We start from the raw sequence: 15,247 nt of genomic DNA, 5'->3' as shown, positions 1-15,247 counted from the left end.
GTGGGGGGGGGGGGGAATCACACCTCTTTTACTCACATTCATGTTCCAAACCCAAACCTTCCTTCATCCATGAAACACAAAAGGAGAGATTTGGAAGAAAGTTCATGCTGCTCTTCTCAATAGAATAAAAACAATATATTTTTTTTAAATCATGTAATAATCTAAATTAATGCTGATTTACAAATATATCCTATTGTTAATTGTTAATTTATGTTCTGCAATAATAATAATAATAATAATAATATATCTTAATGTACATAATATCTTAATCCAACTCGAAATGTATATGTAAAAAATAATATTGGCTATTAGTATTGATATTAGCTACTAATATTAACTACTTAGGTGAACAAGTGTTGTAGGCATCAATTTTAGTGACATGCATAAGTCCTGTCCTTGAGCTAGGAACTTTGCCCATGATGCTCTGGGGCACAGTTATAATTTAAAGACAAAACTGCACCTCAAAGAGACTGTATAATCACACCTCTTTTACTCACATTCATGTTCCAAACCCAAACCTTCCTTCATCCATGAAACACAAAAGGAGAGATTTGGAAGAAAGTTCATGCTGCTCTTCTCAATAGAATAAAAACAATATATTTTTTTTAAATCATGTAATAATCTAAATTAATGCTGATTTACAAATATATCCTATTGTTAATTGTTAATTTATGTTCTGCAATAATAATAATAATAATAATAATATATCTTAATGTACATAATATCTTAATCCAACTCGAAATGTATATGTAAAAAATAATATTGGCTATTAGTATTGATATTAGCTACTAATATTAACTACTTAGGTGAACAAGTGTTGTAGGCATCAATTTTAGTGACATGCATAAGTCCTGTCCTTGAGCTAGGAACTTTGCCCATGATGCTCTGGGGCACAGTTATAATTTAAAGACAAAACTGCACCTCAAAGAGACTGTATAGAGAGTATTTTAAGCCGCTCTGGACTAAAAGGATCTGAGATAGAACAAGTAGCCAGATGAGGCAGCACAGGTCACGGCAAGCGCTCAATAATTTAAATAACTGACTTTCAATGGCATCAATTAATATACAATTTCAATTTAAACCGAGCAAGACGTCCAAGGTCTCTGCAATGCAGCAGTACTCATTGCAGGAAGACGCGCTCGCTCAGGATATGAATTGTAAAATCATCTAACAGCAAACATGACCACTTCCTCTATGGATACTGTGTCCCAAAACGAGGCAAATGAGAGATTTGCATGTAATTATACAGAGTAGACACAAGAAACCAGTGTGGGTGAATGTATAAAAGTGTGGCCCAATTTAAAGTCTCAAATCTCGTCTTCACAGGAGGGATATGGACTTGGAAAATGAGGACAGGAAATTAAAGCGTACCATTATATTCAAATTCTCCAAAGCGTTGTAATTTATACAACATGCATCGGTTTGAGTGGGAATAACAGGATATAATCTAAACTCCCACTTCAGGTGAGCAACCTCAGTACAAAGACGCCGAACGCAGCGCTGGGTCCCGTGGCCCCGTACGGCCCCGAAGAGCAGGAGTGAATAGAGCGTACGCCAGCAACTGAAGACAAGATCTTCTATTGTGCCGAGGCTGAAATCGACGGCTTCCTTTATGGGATTCGGCCGCATTGACACAAAGGGATGGAAAGATTGTTCTGTTGGAGGAAAAATGAATCGATGTGTTCATCGCCAATGCTGTCCAGGGAACATGAGAATAGATGAGGAGAGAGAAGAAATTATGTAGTAAGACGGGATAAAACCACACCAAACTGGTACAAACCCAATCTCTACGACATGTTTTAGGAGAGGAAAAACACAACAGATCTTTAATCTGTGGTTTATTTGTAAAATGCATATATTATTATTATTAGTAGTAGAAGTAATAATAATAATATAAATATTATATATTTATATTAAAATACATTCGGTAAAATATACATTTAATTTTACTTTCAATTATTATTATAATTAATAATAATAATATTATTGTTGTTGTTGTTATTGCATTATAATGAAATATGCATTTTGTACTATTATAATGACTAATAATATAACATTTAATAATAATTATTATTATTATTATTATGATTATTAACATCATATTGTTGTTATTAAATTATGTAGTATATTATTATTATTATTATTGCATTAAAATATAATATACATTTTGTAATAATTAATAATTTCATCATTTAAAATACAGTTAAAGTCAAATTTATAATAAAATTTATATTTACATAATTTATTATTATTATTATTAATATTAAAATGTTTAATTTATTTAACATTTTAAATTATATCATAAAAACTGATACATTATTATACATTTAAAACTTGAAATGCTACAATTGTACATAAAAATTAAAATTAACTAAATTAATAGCAAGAGAGAGATGGAAATGTGTGAGAAATCTCATTATAGTTTTCATAGTTTCTATGCGAGGGCCGTCAGCTCAATCCACAAATGAAAAATACAAAGATCTCATTACAACACCAGAGATACAAACAGGAAGTCACAGGATGAACATGTTAAATCGAATCTCGTCTGTCCAACAGCATCACAGCTCTGTGTAATTGCAGATGAGACTGTCAAACAGTAAGACTGTGTATGATTCAACAGCTTTGAAACACCTCAGTGTGTCTAATGAGTAATGTCTGAATAATCACTGACGCTTGTGACAGCAGAGGGGCTTTTAGAGACCCTCAGAGCCTCTATGCCATGACAACAAGAACATATCAAAGTGAAGCTAATTTACCTCAGCGACAAATGACGCACATACATATAGCAGATGCTGAATGCTAGATCACCCTAAGCCCAGACACGGGACAAGTTCTTGAGGACGGAGGCTCAGTGGGGTCGTGAGTAGCCTGAACACCTTTTAACTAACCCTCCATCTCTTCCGTCTTCTCTTCAGAGAGATTGATCTGCTGCCCCAAGAACAAATCGCAGAAGGAAGAAAGGCTTTAGTTGCAGTTTTCCCCCTCACCTTATTGAGAAATAAAGAGAATTAAGTTCTGTTACATTTTAAAATATATTCAAATGAAAAAGTTATTTTATATTGTAATAATATTTCACAATATTACAGTTTACCGTATTTTTGATCAAATAAATGCAGCCTTGGTGTGCAAAAACTTCCTTCAAAAAATTTTAAATACTATATATATATATATATAATCTGTGAATGCAGTTTAAATGAATGAACAGAAAAAAAAACTTGTCATTATTTCCTCGGTCCTTCTAAAACCATATGAATTTCATCTTTATAATACAAAAGTAGTAATTTTTAAAGAATTACACAATTCTCCACAAAAGCAGCCCAGATAGTTTGCATCCAAGTCTTCTAAGGTCATGCAATAGTTTTGTGGAACAGACCAAAATAATTCTCTAGACATCTTGAAATCTGCTTTAGTTAATAATGAAGTAGAAATGTGCAATTTCTAAAAGAATCATTCTTTTAAGTCAGATCTAATCTAGTTCACAAAACTGATCTGAATGATTTGCTCACAAATTAGAGTGATTAGGAGTGAATCTTGTAAGCTTCAGTCCATATTCACTGTACAGTAATTGCGTGAAAAGTAGTTTTCACCAGTACATTACTGAAACTTTGCGGAGTGTATGTGGCCTTTATGGCACGAGGACAGGTCAAAGATGCAGATATGACATCATTCAACACCATCTGCTCTTCCTGGAAGCCTAAAAGTTCATCTCAAGACAAAAGTGCAGCTGTCAAAATCACTGCTGTAACTATTGGTGATGGATCTAAAGGCCACACTAATGCTGATTTTATCATGATCTTTTGCCATTCTGATATTAAACATGACTCTATCTAAGTGATCATGGAGGCAGCAGTAGAGCTAATATGACTACAGTGAACAGAATCTGTGTTGCATGTACCATAGCCACATTTTATGCACTAAAAACTAAAGTAGAGACTCTATACAACACACAATCAGTGAGTGTGACTCCTGAAAGGACAGAAAGCACCTCCGAGGCCCTTGGAGGATGAACATCTCTCATGGCCTGTTTCTCCTGCTTCTACATGGATGAAAAATGACCACCCACGTATGTGGAGCAGATCGAAAGAAAACGTGCTGGTTAAAAGAAGACCAGAGGAGAAGAACTGACCCACTGATCTCAGGGGAGGGAGACCTGCACTGTGTTTCACAGGTAATGAGAGATAAAGGGAAGACAGAAAGAGAAGTGCGAGTAAGAGAACACAAGAATGTGTGGCAGCAGTGTGGCAGCAATGCAGTACAATGATGACTGAGAGAAGAACAAATAGGCATTCCTCAAAATCCTGATGATCATATTTTATACTCACATTTGAGCATGATTTTTATAAAAAATAATGTATGTATAATCAAGTAAACCTAAATAGCATTAGTCCATCTTGGACTTGGACTCAGTGTTCATCTTGAACATTACAATATAAACATAACGACCAAAAATTATTCTTGGAAATTCAACAAAACCTCAGCAACAGTAAATGACTTCACCTGGTGAAACATGGTGAACAACAATGTTCAGAATATCACAGAAGCCCAAATATTTCATTTTATAAAAACACATGTACATGATCAACAAACATTACATTTAGTGAAACACTCACATCCCGGCCCTCAATCACCGGGACATCATTACTGTCAAGCAGGTGTTTATTTATTTAGGACCATAGGGTCTGGTCTGGTTTGGTCTGCAAACACAAATTCCTACAGGAAACACTGATTTGTGCTCTATCATATAAATAATTTTTTGTATAACGGCATCCGTCAGCGGTACAAAACATCCGACTCGATACGGTCCTCCAGGGAATCCCTCAAAATCTGACATTAAATTCATTTCACATGTTAATTTCCTTCTCTTCCCTCTGTTACATTCAAACAATCCCACACGGAGAACAATTCAAACGGATATCAGAGAGAAATCAATTTCCTATTGAACTACGGTACAGAAACTCTGTTTTGAGGCAAGAAAACCTGATAGCAGGAAACTGTAATCCCAGACATCATTTCACGCTGTAGTCGAGCTTCTGAAATGAACAAGACAACATTATTCAAAAGCACCTCTGATGGTTCCTCCAACTTGTGGAGGAACCTTGAAAATGTACATGCCAGCCCAAAACACCCAATTTTGGCCATTGTTGGTGTGGCGGCAAATAGGAAGTGCAGTTCGAAACCATGACAACAGACTTTTAATCATCCTCAGCTGTAAAGTCAAGACACAGATTACTATCAGATAACCTAGATAACAAGAATAAAAAGTTGAGGCTTGTGTTGAGTTTTTTTGAGAAAGTAAAAATGCACAAAGTTTCCTGTAAGGGGTAGTTTTAGGTGTAGGGTTGGTGTAGGGCAATAGCAGATACAGTTTGTACAGTATAAAAACCATTACGCCTATGGAATGTCCCCACAATTCACAAAAACAAACCTGTGTGTGTGTGTGTGTGTGTGTTAAACAGTAAGTCTATAATTTATTATAATTGAATTATTATTTACGTTGTGCTTTAAACTGTATAATAACAAAAAGGTGACATCACTATTACTATTACAAAGTTTGTATAAATTCTCTTTTTTGTAAGTTTTTATTTACCTGTTATCATAGTACACTGAGCTATTTTGTCTCGAGTAACGTGATTTTTCATGATACGACCCCTTTAAAAACTCCAGTTGTTCTTATTTGTTCTTGCTTGTAGATGTTAACTGACGCACCATTTTATCATGTCCTAAAATTCATTGTTACTTAAGGCAACGCTCTGAATAACCTACATTAACGGCTCCTATAAGATCTCTGATAAAGGGCTGTGATGATTAATGAGTGTTGGATGTGTCATACTGCAGGGAGCTCCGGTGCTCCTCTGGTCCTGTAGGGAGTTAAACTCTCTCACCTGCAGAGGGAACAGATTTCACATGCAGATATTATAATGGGCAGCAGGCCTGCAGGGTGCTAAAGTAGGACACAGCTGGTTATACAGATGTCACCAATCAAGAGGCGTGTTTAGGCCCCGTGACAGAAAAAAAAAGTGGGTGCATTTCTGTTAGAGACGTTATTGATAGTGTAGCGTTCCTCAATTTCACTGAAATCCATTCATTTTGGTGGGAAAATGCAGGGAAACTTAGCACAGGGAAATTTGGTGCTTGCCGAGTGTTCATTTTAGGCCATTAAAACAAGTATTCAAAATGTGTAATTTAACTTACAATCTGCAAAGGACCTCACCTTACAAATGGTTGTTGAAAGCAAAAATGCTATGAAATGCATCATATTTTGTAAGAAAGTGTGACATGCTCAAGCAAAACAGGCACTATTTTTGGAATAAGCAACACAAAATCAGTAAGAAACGATCATTGAATTTCATTCAGTAGATATGACACAAAAGCGGTGTAATTACATTTAAAACAAGTTTAATTTGTTTGTAAGCAGTGCAAAGTCAAAAAACGACTTTAAGAGCAACAGAATGATCTGCCTAACGGATGCTGTGGGCTGCATGAACAGCCTAACGCTAATTCTGCAAATCAGACAGCAAATCAGTCAGGGCCAATGTCACATAGCGAAATAGCGCAATGTGCATAATTACATAATTACGTAATTACCCAGAGCGGAGTCGCGGACAGAAAGTAAACTTCCTGAAGAGAGATACAGAAGAGGAGAAAAGTCGTCTTCGACAAAATTAAGCATTTTTATATTCACCGTTGTCACAGTGATGTTTTAGGCCTAATTATTGAACTATCATGACGGAAATGAGAGTAACTGATGTGTCTGGAAAGTTGTTAAGCACTCATATAAATGTTTCCATGGCAACTAAGATTTATAATGTGAACGCCTCACTGTTTGCCACATTCCTACAGTACAATCCAGCGTGAAACATCACTGAGCTAAACATCATCTGTTAATCTGCACAAAAACCAGAGCAATAGAAAGTCAGAGAGAGAGATAGCTATAGATAACTATAACAACCCTGGTTGAAACCAGACAAACGGTCCGCTGGGGAATAGATCTGTATTTGGGTCAGAATGTAGCAGAACTGCTTAGTCCGTAAAAACACAGTGAGAGGAGACTTTTCAGGAAGAAAACGAGAAAGAAAAATGAGCCTCACTCTGACAGGCTGAAAAAAATTGTGTTGCTGCTCCTGCAGAAGACGTCACGAATCCAGGCTATTCTGTGCTGTTGCTAGGGGTGTTTCTATGTGGTTGCTAGGCTCAAGTAAAAAGAGTCCACCCTTAAGCTATGATATTTTGGTCTCCTATGATATTCAATGCATGTCTGTGGGATATTTTTTACCTGTTTAATCATGCAGCAAGTTAAAATTGTGCGTCTGATCACAGAGTAAAGTAAAAGCACACGGTTTGAGGAAACATTCATGTCTGGAGCAAAAACGCTTTAGTTACACACTGAAGTTTAATTCTTAGTGTCAGGGGTTTGTTCAAATCAATAACCCTCGCTATGAGAAATAGTAATAATGATGGCTGACTTGGCAAACGGCACTAAAAAGAGTAAACACTTCAAGACTGGCTACAGATGAAACTGTGGAGGAGAAGAACTTGATATATGATTCCACTAACTGAAAGATCAGGAAGGCAAATATCAAGGGTTTCAGAAAAGCCCTGACGGTTCAGAGAAACACTCAGACATGCACCATTATGAAAAGCGAGTAGATTCGTGGGACCGGACCGCTTCATCAAGGGTCACCGGCTCTTCAGGACAGGTCAGAGATGTTGAAGAGGTCAAGAGCAAAGATCTGGTAGAAGAGAAGCTAAAGAAAAACAAAACACACCTTTGATATGAGCGAGGCATGTATCTTCTTGATGATGTCGTCCATCTCCATGAGTTTGGGTCCTATCAGAGAGCTGTGGGGTCCGCTGATATGTCCGATGTGGTCCAGACCCAGATAATGCAGAATCAGAATATCCCAGTCATCTCGCTTCAGAGTGTCGTCCAGATGACGGGTCACATTATTGTCCACCTGACAGAACGAGAAGCAGATATTCAAATCTGAGAGAGGGTGAGAGGAAAATAGACAAATGAAGACTCTAAGACTTCATAAAAACATAACATAAGCTTAAAGGGGTCATGAGGAATCAGACTGTGCTTGATGTTGATGTTATTATACTAAGTAACCAATGTAACTTTAATCCTATAGCATATTTGATATGCAAATTCCTAAGGCCTCTAAATGATCAACATGATCAAAACTTTGCTGAAAAACCTGTTGCACACAATCTACTTCATGTCTTCTGTTGTCCGATTGATAGTTTATACTTTTAGCAAGTAAAAGAGCTATTAATGTAACTGTAAAAATGTCCTCCTTCCTTGCTGTGAAATCTTTTCTGATTTTTATAAAGTAAAAGTAAGAATAACTTTTATATTGTTAGTAATATTTCAAGATGAACAATTACTGGACTGAAGCAACTTAGATTTACTTGATTATCCAGACATCATTTTTTAGAAAAATCATGTTCAAATGTGTGTATCAAATATGATCGTCAGGCTTTTGAGGAACGATTATTTGTTCATCGCTCAGTCATGCACTGCATTGCATTAGAAACTTCAGAGCTTTGGATCATAAAACTAAGCATTTAAATATCATCTTACTAAGACATATTATTGGGAGATATAGAGTGACAACTGATGTGCATTTTATGTACATTTTCTGCTATACTGTTATAAAGATCTCATTGATTTACAAACAAACTTTTTGGCTGTATAAATATCAGCATCTGCACTAAACTGCATATTTTTTCTCAATTAGGAATAAAATCGAGGTGGCTTTTGCTCATATGAGCTCCATTTTCTCAAATATCATACTATATGAGCCATAAAAGGCTGACGCCTCAACTATGATACTAAAAAAACAAAAAAAAACATATGCAAACTTTCTGATTTTTGTCTATAGGTTCAATAAACTTTACAATTTAAAAAAGAAAACATTTCTATTATTTCAAATGTCAGGCTTTATAGGGTTAAGAACTCAAAACTTTCTCCTCACTTCCTCTTACGAAATCTTATGGGAAATCTTTCACCCTTACATGATTTTCCCAATCTCGTTGATTCCTATTGACATTACTGGATTTCACCCAGAAAGATTTACAGAACAAACAGTAAGAGTCAAACAACTTCGAGATTAGATCTTCTCACCTCTGTGTAGTCGGACACAAAAAATGAGGTAGTGCCATCATGCTCCATGAAGTGTTTGGGGAAGAGTCGAACCCAGGTGTCGTCGCCATAGAAGATGATCCGTTTGCCAGCACTCTTGGCCTGCCAGATGAGATTGTCCTCCAGCAGAGCTGGAGAGTTCAGGTTCATCACCACGTCTATGAAGCCCGGGATGCTGCCGGTGGTCAGAGCCTGATGACGGACATATGAGACAACACAAATATTGCCGTTTAAGAAGCCATAAAATATCTTTACTGTCCAAAGAGGCCTTAAAAGAAAAGTTCACCCAAAAATGTAAGTCCTCTATACATATGGCTTTCTCCAACTGAATCAGGAGAGAAATATGCACGGATCAAGAACCGTTCACAAGTGTAAACAGTCCAAAACAGTCCTAAACAAATATGTTGGTGGATTTTGATGTGAGAGGACAACAGGAGATGGAATTTTTCACTGGAGGAAGCAATGTTATTATGGACAACGGACTGGTATTTTGGCCAGAAGTGGCGGTTTAAAGTTAACCCCAAAAAAAGTCTTAATGATGGATTTGTTTCTTACAAACACACATATTGCTTCACAAGTAGTTAATTGATGGACTGGAGTAGTGTGGATTACTTGTGGATTATTGTGATTTTTTTTTTTTCAGCTGTTTGGACTCTCATTCTGACGGCACCCATTCACTGCAGAGGATCCATTTGCGAGCAAATGATGCAATGCTAAATTTCTCCAAATCTGTTCCTATGAGGAAACAAACTCACCTACTTCTTGCATGGGCTGAGGGTGAGTACATTTTCAGCATATTTTCATTTTTTGGTTAACTATTTCTTTAAACCATTAGAAATTCACTTCAGGGAAGAAACAAGCAGAATATAGCCTCTATAAAATTTCAACTGCACCATTTAGGTCTTGTAAACAATTCAATTTGATATTTCTACAGTTTTGACAGCTGATATAAAAGAAGGCAGAGCACACCAGAAATATAGCTTTATGGGGGAAAAAACACTGAAATTTTTGACACGAAAAGCCTGTTGTTTTCGGTGTACTTAAAAGATTTCTTGGCTCATAAAGTCTCATATTTACACAGTCTTGTTATAAAAAAAAATGTGAATCTGAATGTAAATGACCAGAGACACTAAAATAGGCCAGATACCTCATTAGCTATTCTGGGAACAGAACCACAAATTTACAAAATCTTTGTAGTCTCACGCAGAGAAAAACACAACCCCAAACCTTTCCCTCACCCTCCTGGAAAACCGAAACATAATTCCCTCAGCCGTTCCTCATCTCTCAGGACCGACATCATCTAATGATGAAAACTAGGAAAACAACACACGAGGCCACCCCTCCTATTTGCGGTGTAGATTATAATGAGGGTATTGATTGCATGTCTGTTAGTGTACACAACACAATTACTGTCATCTAGCGTAACATGCTTCTCAGAGACAATTAACACAGAGAGACGAGGGGGAAAAGACAGGGGAAAAAACAGCAGGTGTCATCATAAACATCACTAGATCTCGGTCTTATTAGACTAGTGCTAAAACAGGTGTTTCCATCACTCCATCTGTCTCTATCATATTGCTTTTTTAAAATATAATAGTTTGATGTATTATGTAGACAAGAAGGTTTTTGAAAGAAGTCTCTTCTGCTCACCAATGCTCTATTTATTTGATTAAAACTACTGTAAAAATAGTAATATTTTGAATTATAATTACAATTTAAAAGAACTGTTTTCTATTTGAATATATTTTAAATTGTAATTTATTCCTGTGATGCAAAGCTGAATTTTCAGCATCATTACTCCAGTGTCACATGATCTTTCAGAAATCATTCTAATATGCTGATTTGCTGCTCAAGAAACATTTCTTATTATTATCAATGCTGCATCATATTTTCGCGGAAACCATGCTAGATTTTTTCAGGATTCTTTGATGATTAAAAAGTTTCAAAAGAACAGCATTTATTTGAAATAGCATGCTTTTGTAGCATCATAAATAATTATTTAATGTGTCCTTGAAGGTTAAAAGTATAAATTTCTTTCAAAACTAAATAATCTTAATGTTACTGTACAAAATAGTTGCAGCACTAATTTTAATAAACAGTATAAAAAATGTTATATTTTTGAATGATGTTGCAAACAATTGCATTAATTGCAAGTCAAGTCGCCTTTATTTTTATAGAGATTGTTTCAATGCAGTTTGTTTTAAAATTGCCATTTTGAAATGATTCACATGAATGAATCAAACTCAGGGTCAAACATTTTAATTCAAAGTCACACTAAAGTTTAATTCAGAGACCCTATTAAAACATCAGTCTTAACATGCTCACCCTCAAATCAATAGAAAGCTAATGGACAAATAAAATCTCATTAAAATCACGGAGATATTCTCGCAGCTGTTTGGTCCTTCCTCTCGTTGCTCCATTCGCAGATCTCACAGAACCTCCTTCACTAACCAGACTCCGAGCTTTTCAGAAATCACAGGCTAATTGTTTTACTCTTGTCACATTTGTAGTGAAACATGAGCAATTAGAGGATTCTGGCTCCCCTCTGCAGTAGCTTTATGCCGTAGCATTAGAGCTGCTCCTAAAAGCATTCACAGCCAGAGAGGATGCCAGTGGCTTTGCTGAACAAAAAAAAGCATTTCTGCCAGAAAAAAAAGCCCTAAAGTTTCTCCATACAGTTACATCAGCAGCAGCACATCTGCTAAATGAAGGATCACTTTCCGAGACTGCTGGGCACTTTTTGAAACTCAATATTCATTTGTGAGATGGTAAACATATTAGTGATTCAACTATTTCATAATAAATTCATAGCTGAACAGTGTGCCTAAAGAAGTTGTGAAATTTGTGAAACTATATACTATAGTTTATTGGGGAAAAAAACCCTGGCCACCTAGCAACACCCTAGCAACCACTCAGAATACTACAACAACCGTACAGTAACACACTAAAAATCGTTGAGAACACTTTAGCAATAAGGAGGTGACTTTTACACAGGCATGATGCACCATTTATGTTACATTCATAAAAATGTAAAACACTGATCTAAATCTAATGTTTTCTCCACCTTTTATATCCCAGAGTTCAACAAACAATCAAACGCCCCTGATAAGGTCTGTAATCTGATGGGTTGAGGATGCAGACTAATTTGAATGTCGGAAACATTCACTAAACTCACAGCACAATTTAAATGCAGAATATTATCAGTCTGATCAAAGCTGAAACACTGAAGCTTAAATGCCAATAACAAACTTTGTCAAATATATTTGACACCCTGATCTCAATCAATAAAGTTCATACAGACACCAAAAACAAATATCTAAGAAAAAAATCATGCATTTTTGTTTAACAGTATGATGAATGAAAAATATTATTACCCCTACGGCAGGGGCGTATCGTCTGGGTATGCAGGGTATGCATGTGCATATGGGCCCGGGCTGATTGGGGGCCCGCCGACGGGGACGAATTCTTAATTCATGGCCACAATAAAAATATATATATACTGTATATATATTTTGTCTGCATGTCATGTGCAGGGCTCGGTAATTTCTTGTGTTCATTTATTATATTGCTGCCGTATACTGCGTCACTTGTTAAAACTACATGCAAACGCTGCATTGCCAGGGCCAAATAAAATAAAAATTAATAGGCCTAATTAAAAAATAAAAAAACCTGTGTGAGGTTGGTAGCTAGCTAGTTGAAAATACTGTATCACAACTGTATCACATAGCTTCAGCAACACCTGCACAGTTTTAATTATCTTTCTTTCATTTTAATTCTCTTTTATCAAAAGACTATCGAAAGCCATTCTTTACATTGAGAATACACGAAGCCTTAAATTAAATACCAAGGACATTGTGGATGAATTTGCCGAAAGAAAGGCCCGGAGAATTAAATTAAATTAATTACAACTAAAATGAGTGAGTAGTTTTTTTTCTTTCTTTTTGTTGTTTTGCGTTTTGGGCCACTGTGCCAAGAATGTGTTTGCATTAAGTAATTTAGTAAATATGGCGGTGTTTTAGTGCCATAATATTTTTAGAATAAAGTCAAAATGATGAGATTGTGTTATATATATAGTTATATATATATATATATATATTAGGGCTGGGTTTTGATACAAATTTCACAATTCGATTCGATTATCCTTCACAAGCTTGCGATTCGATTTGAATCAATATCGATTATTTTGGATATATATCAGGTACAGAACATGGCATATTCTCTCAAGGAAAAAAATCTCTCAACTAATGCTGTAAAATAAGCATGAGTCAATAATATGGAAGGTTGAAATTTGCAGATTTGTATACACTCTAAAAAACGCTGGGTTGTTTTTTCAACCCAAATGCTGGGTTGAGGCTGCTGGGTAAGGATGTTGGGTTGTTTTAACCCAATTTGGAGAGGGTTATTAACATATTTACATGTTAATTCGGTATCTTCTTTTTCGTGGTTAAATTGAATGTAGTTTCCTAAAGGAAACAGCGTTATGTAATAAAGACTAGCCTAATTATTTTGAGGCTGATGAAGTGATAATTGTTAAAGTAATGTTTTGCATGTTATATTTCAGACTTGTTGAGCTTTGTGTCTTCATTCCGCCCGCGCCGGGAGTTAACGACACAGAACCCTGCTTCTGTTGTCTCCTGCCTGTTTACCTCACATTTTGATGTGTTGAAAGCCAGAGACATAGGAGAGCATCATTCTTTTGAGATTGATGCAAGTTATTTTTAGAAAATAAATGTTTCTGTTGTCTCCTGCCTGTATACCTCACATTTTGATGCAACAACAGTATTATTACATGTTCATATTTTATGTAAACCATTGATGTCTGTGTTTTTCATTGCAGAACTCAAACCAACTTTGGAGTTGTCTGATTTGGAGAGTCATCGTTCTTGGTCTTCCTTTCTTAAAGGAATAGTTCACACAAAAAAATAACTATAAGACTTTTGTCTATCTTTAGAACACAAATGAAGATATTTTTTTTTTTAGAGTGTGCCCTGGATAATGTAAAAGATGTCACATGCCTTTGCTGTGCTGCTGGGGCTTCTTCATAACTACATCAATTATGCTAAAGTTGGCAGTGATGCCTGATCTGTATTCATGGACAAACTAAGCATATAATTTGTAAAAATAAAAAAAAATGTTAAATGCTTGTTCTGTGTTGTTGTTTAGTAGAAATGGAGTTTACACTCTGTCATTCATACACATGCTCACATATATTTCTGATAAATGTTATAATACAACCCTCTAGTCATTCTGTGTGTGTAAAAGTGATTTTAAAATGAACAAGATTTGTAGGTTTAATGTCTAGCTCGATTTGGGTTCATTTTAGCCTAGCAGTGTAGTAATTTTAAACCATAAAAAAGCAACCCAGCATGCTGGGTCAAACATATAACCTGACTTGTTGGGTTAAAACAACCCAGCGCTGGGTTCGTCCCTTTTTGACCCAGCGCTGGGTTGCCAAAATAACCCAAATTGGGTTGTTTTTAACCCAGCAGTTTTTAGAGTGTGCAAACACTTAAAATATAGCCTACTCAGTAAAGTTTTTGTAATATTAAAGCTATACTAACTTTAACTTTAAATTAAATAATTACATTTCTACTCCAATTCGTTATTGAAATATAAACATTTAAATGGTGGTTGTCACAAAAACTTGACGGATTTATTCAAACATAAATTAAATATTGAAGAACATATAAAAAACATATAATGAAAAAAAAGCATATAATGAATATGTTATATGGTTTATATTTAGCAAAATGCTCCTCCCTAGAGTTAATTTTTTCTAGCTGACTAATGAGTTCAACTTCATGGTCACCGAATATGTTTTTCTGTGGTAAATGTGATGTTACGTGACTCATTGTTTACAAGCTATTGTTGTCTTTCCGCATTTGAAACACTGATTGAGCGATTACATGAGACAGGAGATGGATTTCGGTAAGTTGTACTCTTTCTTTTAAAGGGGTCATATGATGCTGCTAAAAAGAACATTATTTTGTGTATTTGGTGTAATGAAATGTGTTTATGCAGTTTAAGGTTAAAAAAACACATTATTTTCCACATACTGAACATTATTGTTTCTCCTCTATGCCCCGCCTTTCTGAAATGCGT

The 15,247-nt window shown here is 35.6% G+C and overlaps 1 protein-coding gene across 1 annotated transcript in view; it reads right to left on the bottom strand.

Annotated features, from left to right (window-relative positions):
* pigg (phosphatidylinositol glycan anchor biosynthesis class G (EMM blood group)) overlaps positions 1-15,247 on the bottom strand; it is a 107,394-nt gene that overhangs the window by 79,087 nt on the left and 13,060 nt on the right. The window contains exons 3-6 of the mRNA XM_016515224.1: positions 9,128-9,337; positions 7,767-7,955; positions 5,778-5,882; positions 5,065-5,206 (exon numbers count right to left, since the gene is read on the bottom strand). Of these exons, the coding sequence (XP_016370710.1) occupies positions 5,065-5,206; positions 5,778-5,882; positions 7,767-7,955; positions 9,128-9,337 (646 nt within the window). The remainder of the gene's footprint in view (positions 1-5,064; positions 5,207-5,777; positions 5,883-7,766; positions 7,956-9,127; positions 9,338-15,247) is intronic.

This window comes from Sinocyclocheilus rhinocerous, unplaced genomic scaffold, assembly GCF_001515625.1.
Source record: "Sinocyclocheilus rhinocerous isolate Xijiao unplaced genomic scaffold, SAMN03320098_v1.1 scaffold297, whole genome shotgun sequence".
In the NCBI taxonomy this organism is placed as follows: domain Eukaryota; kingdom Metazoa; phylum Chordata; class Actinopteri; order Cypriniformes; family Cyprinidae; genus Sinocyclocheilus; species Sinocyclocheilus rhinocerous.
Note: the sequence above shows the minus strand (reverse complement) of the source record. Positions and strands in the feature narration are given on the sequence as shown.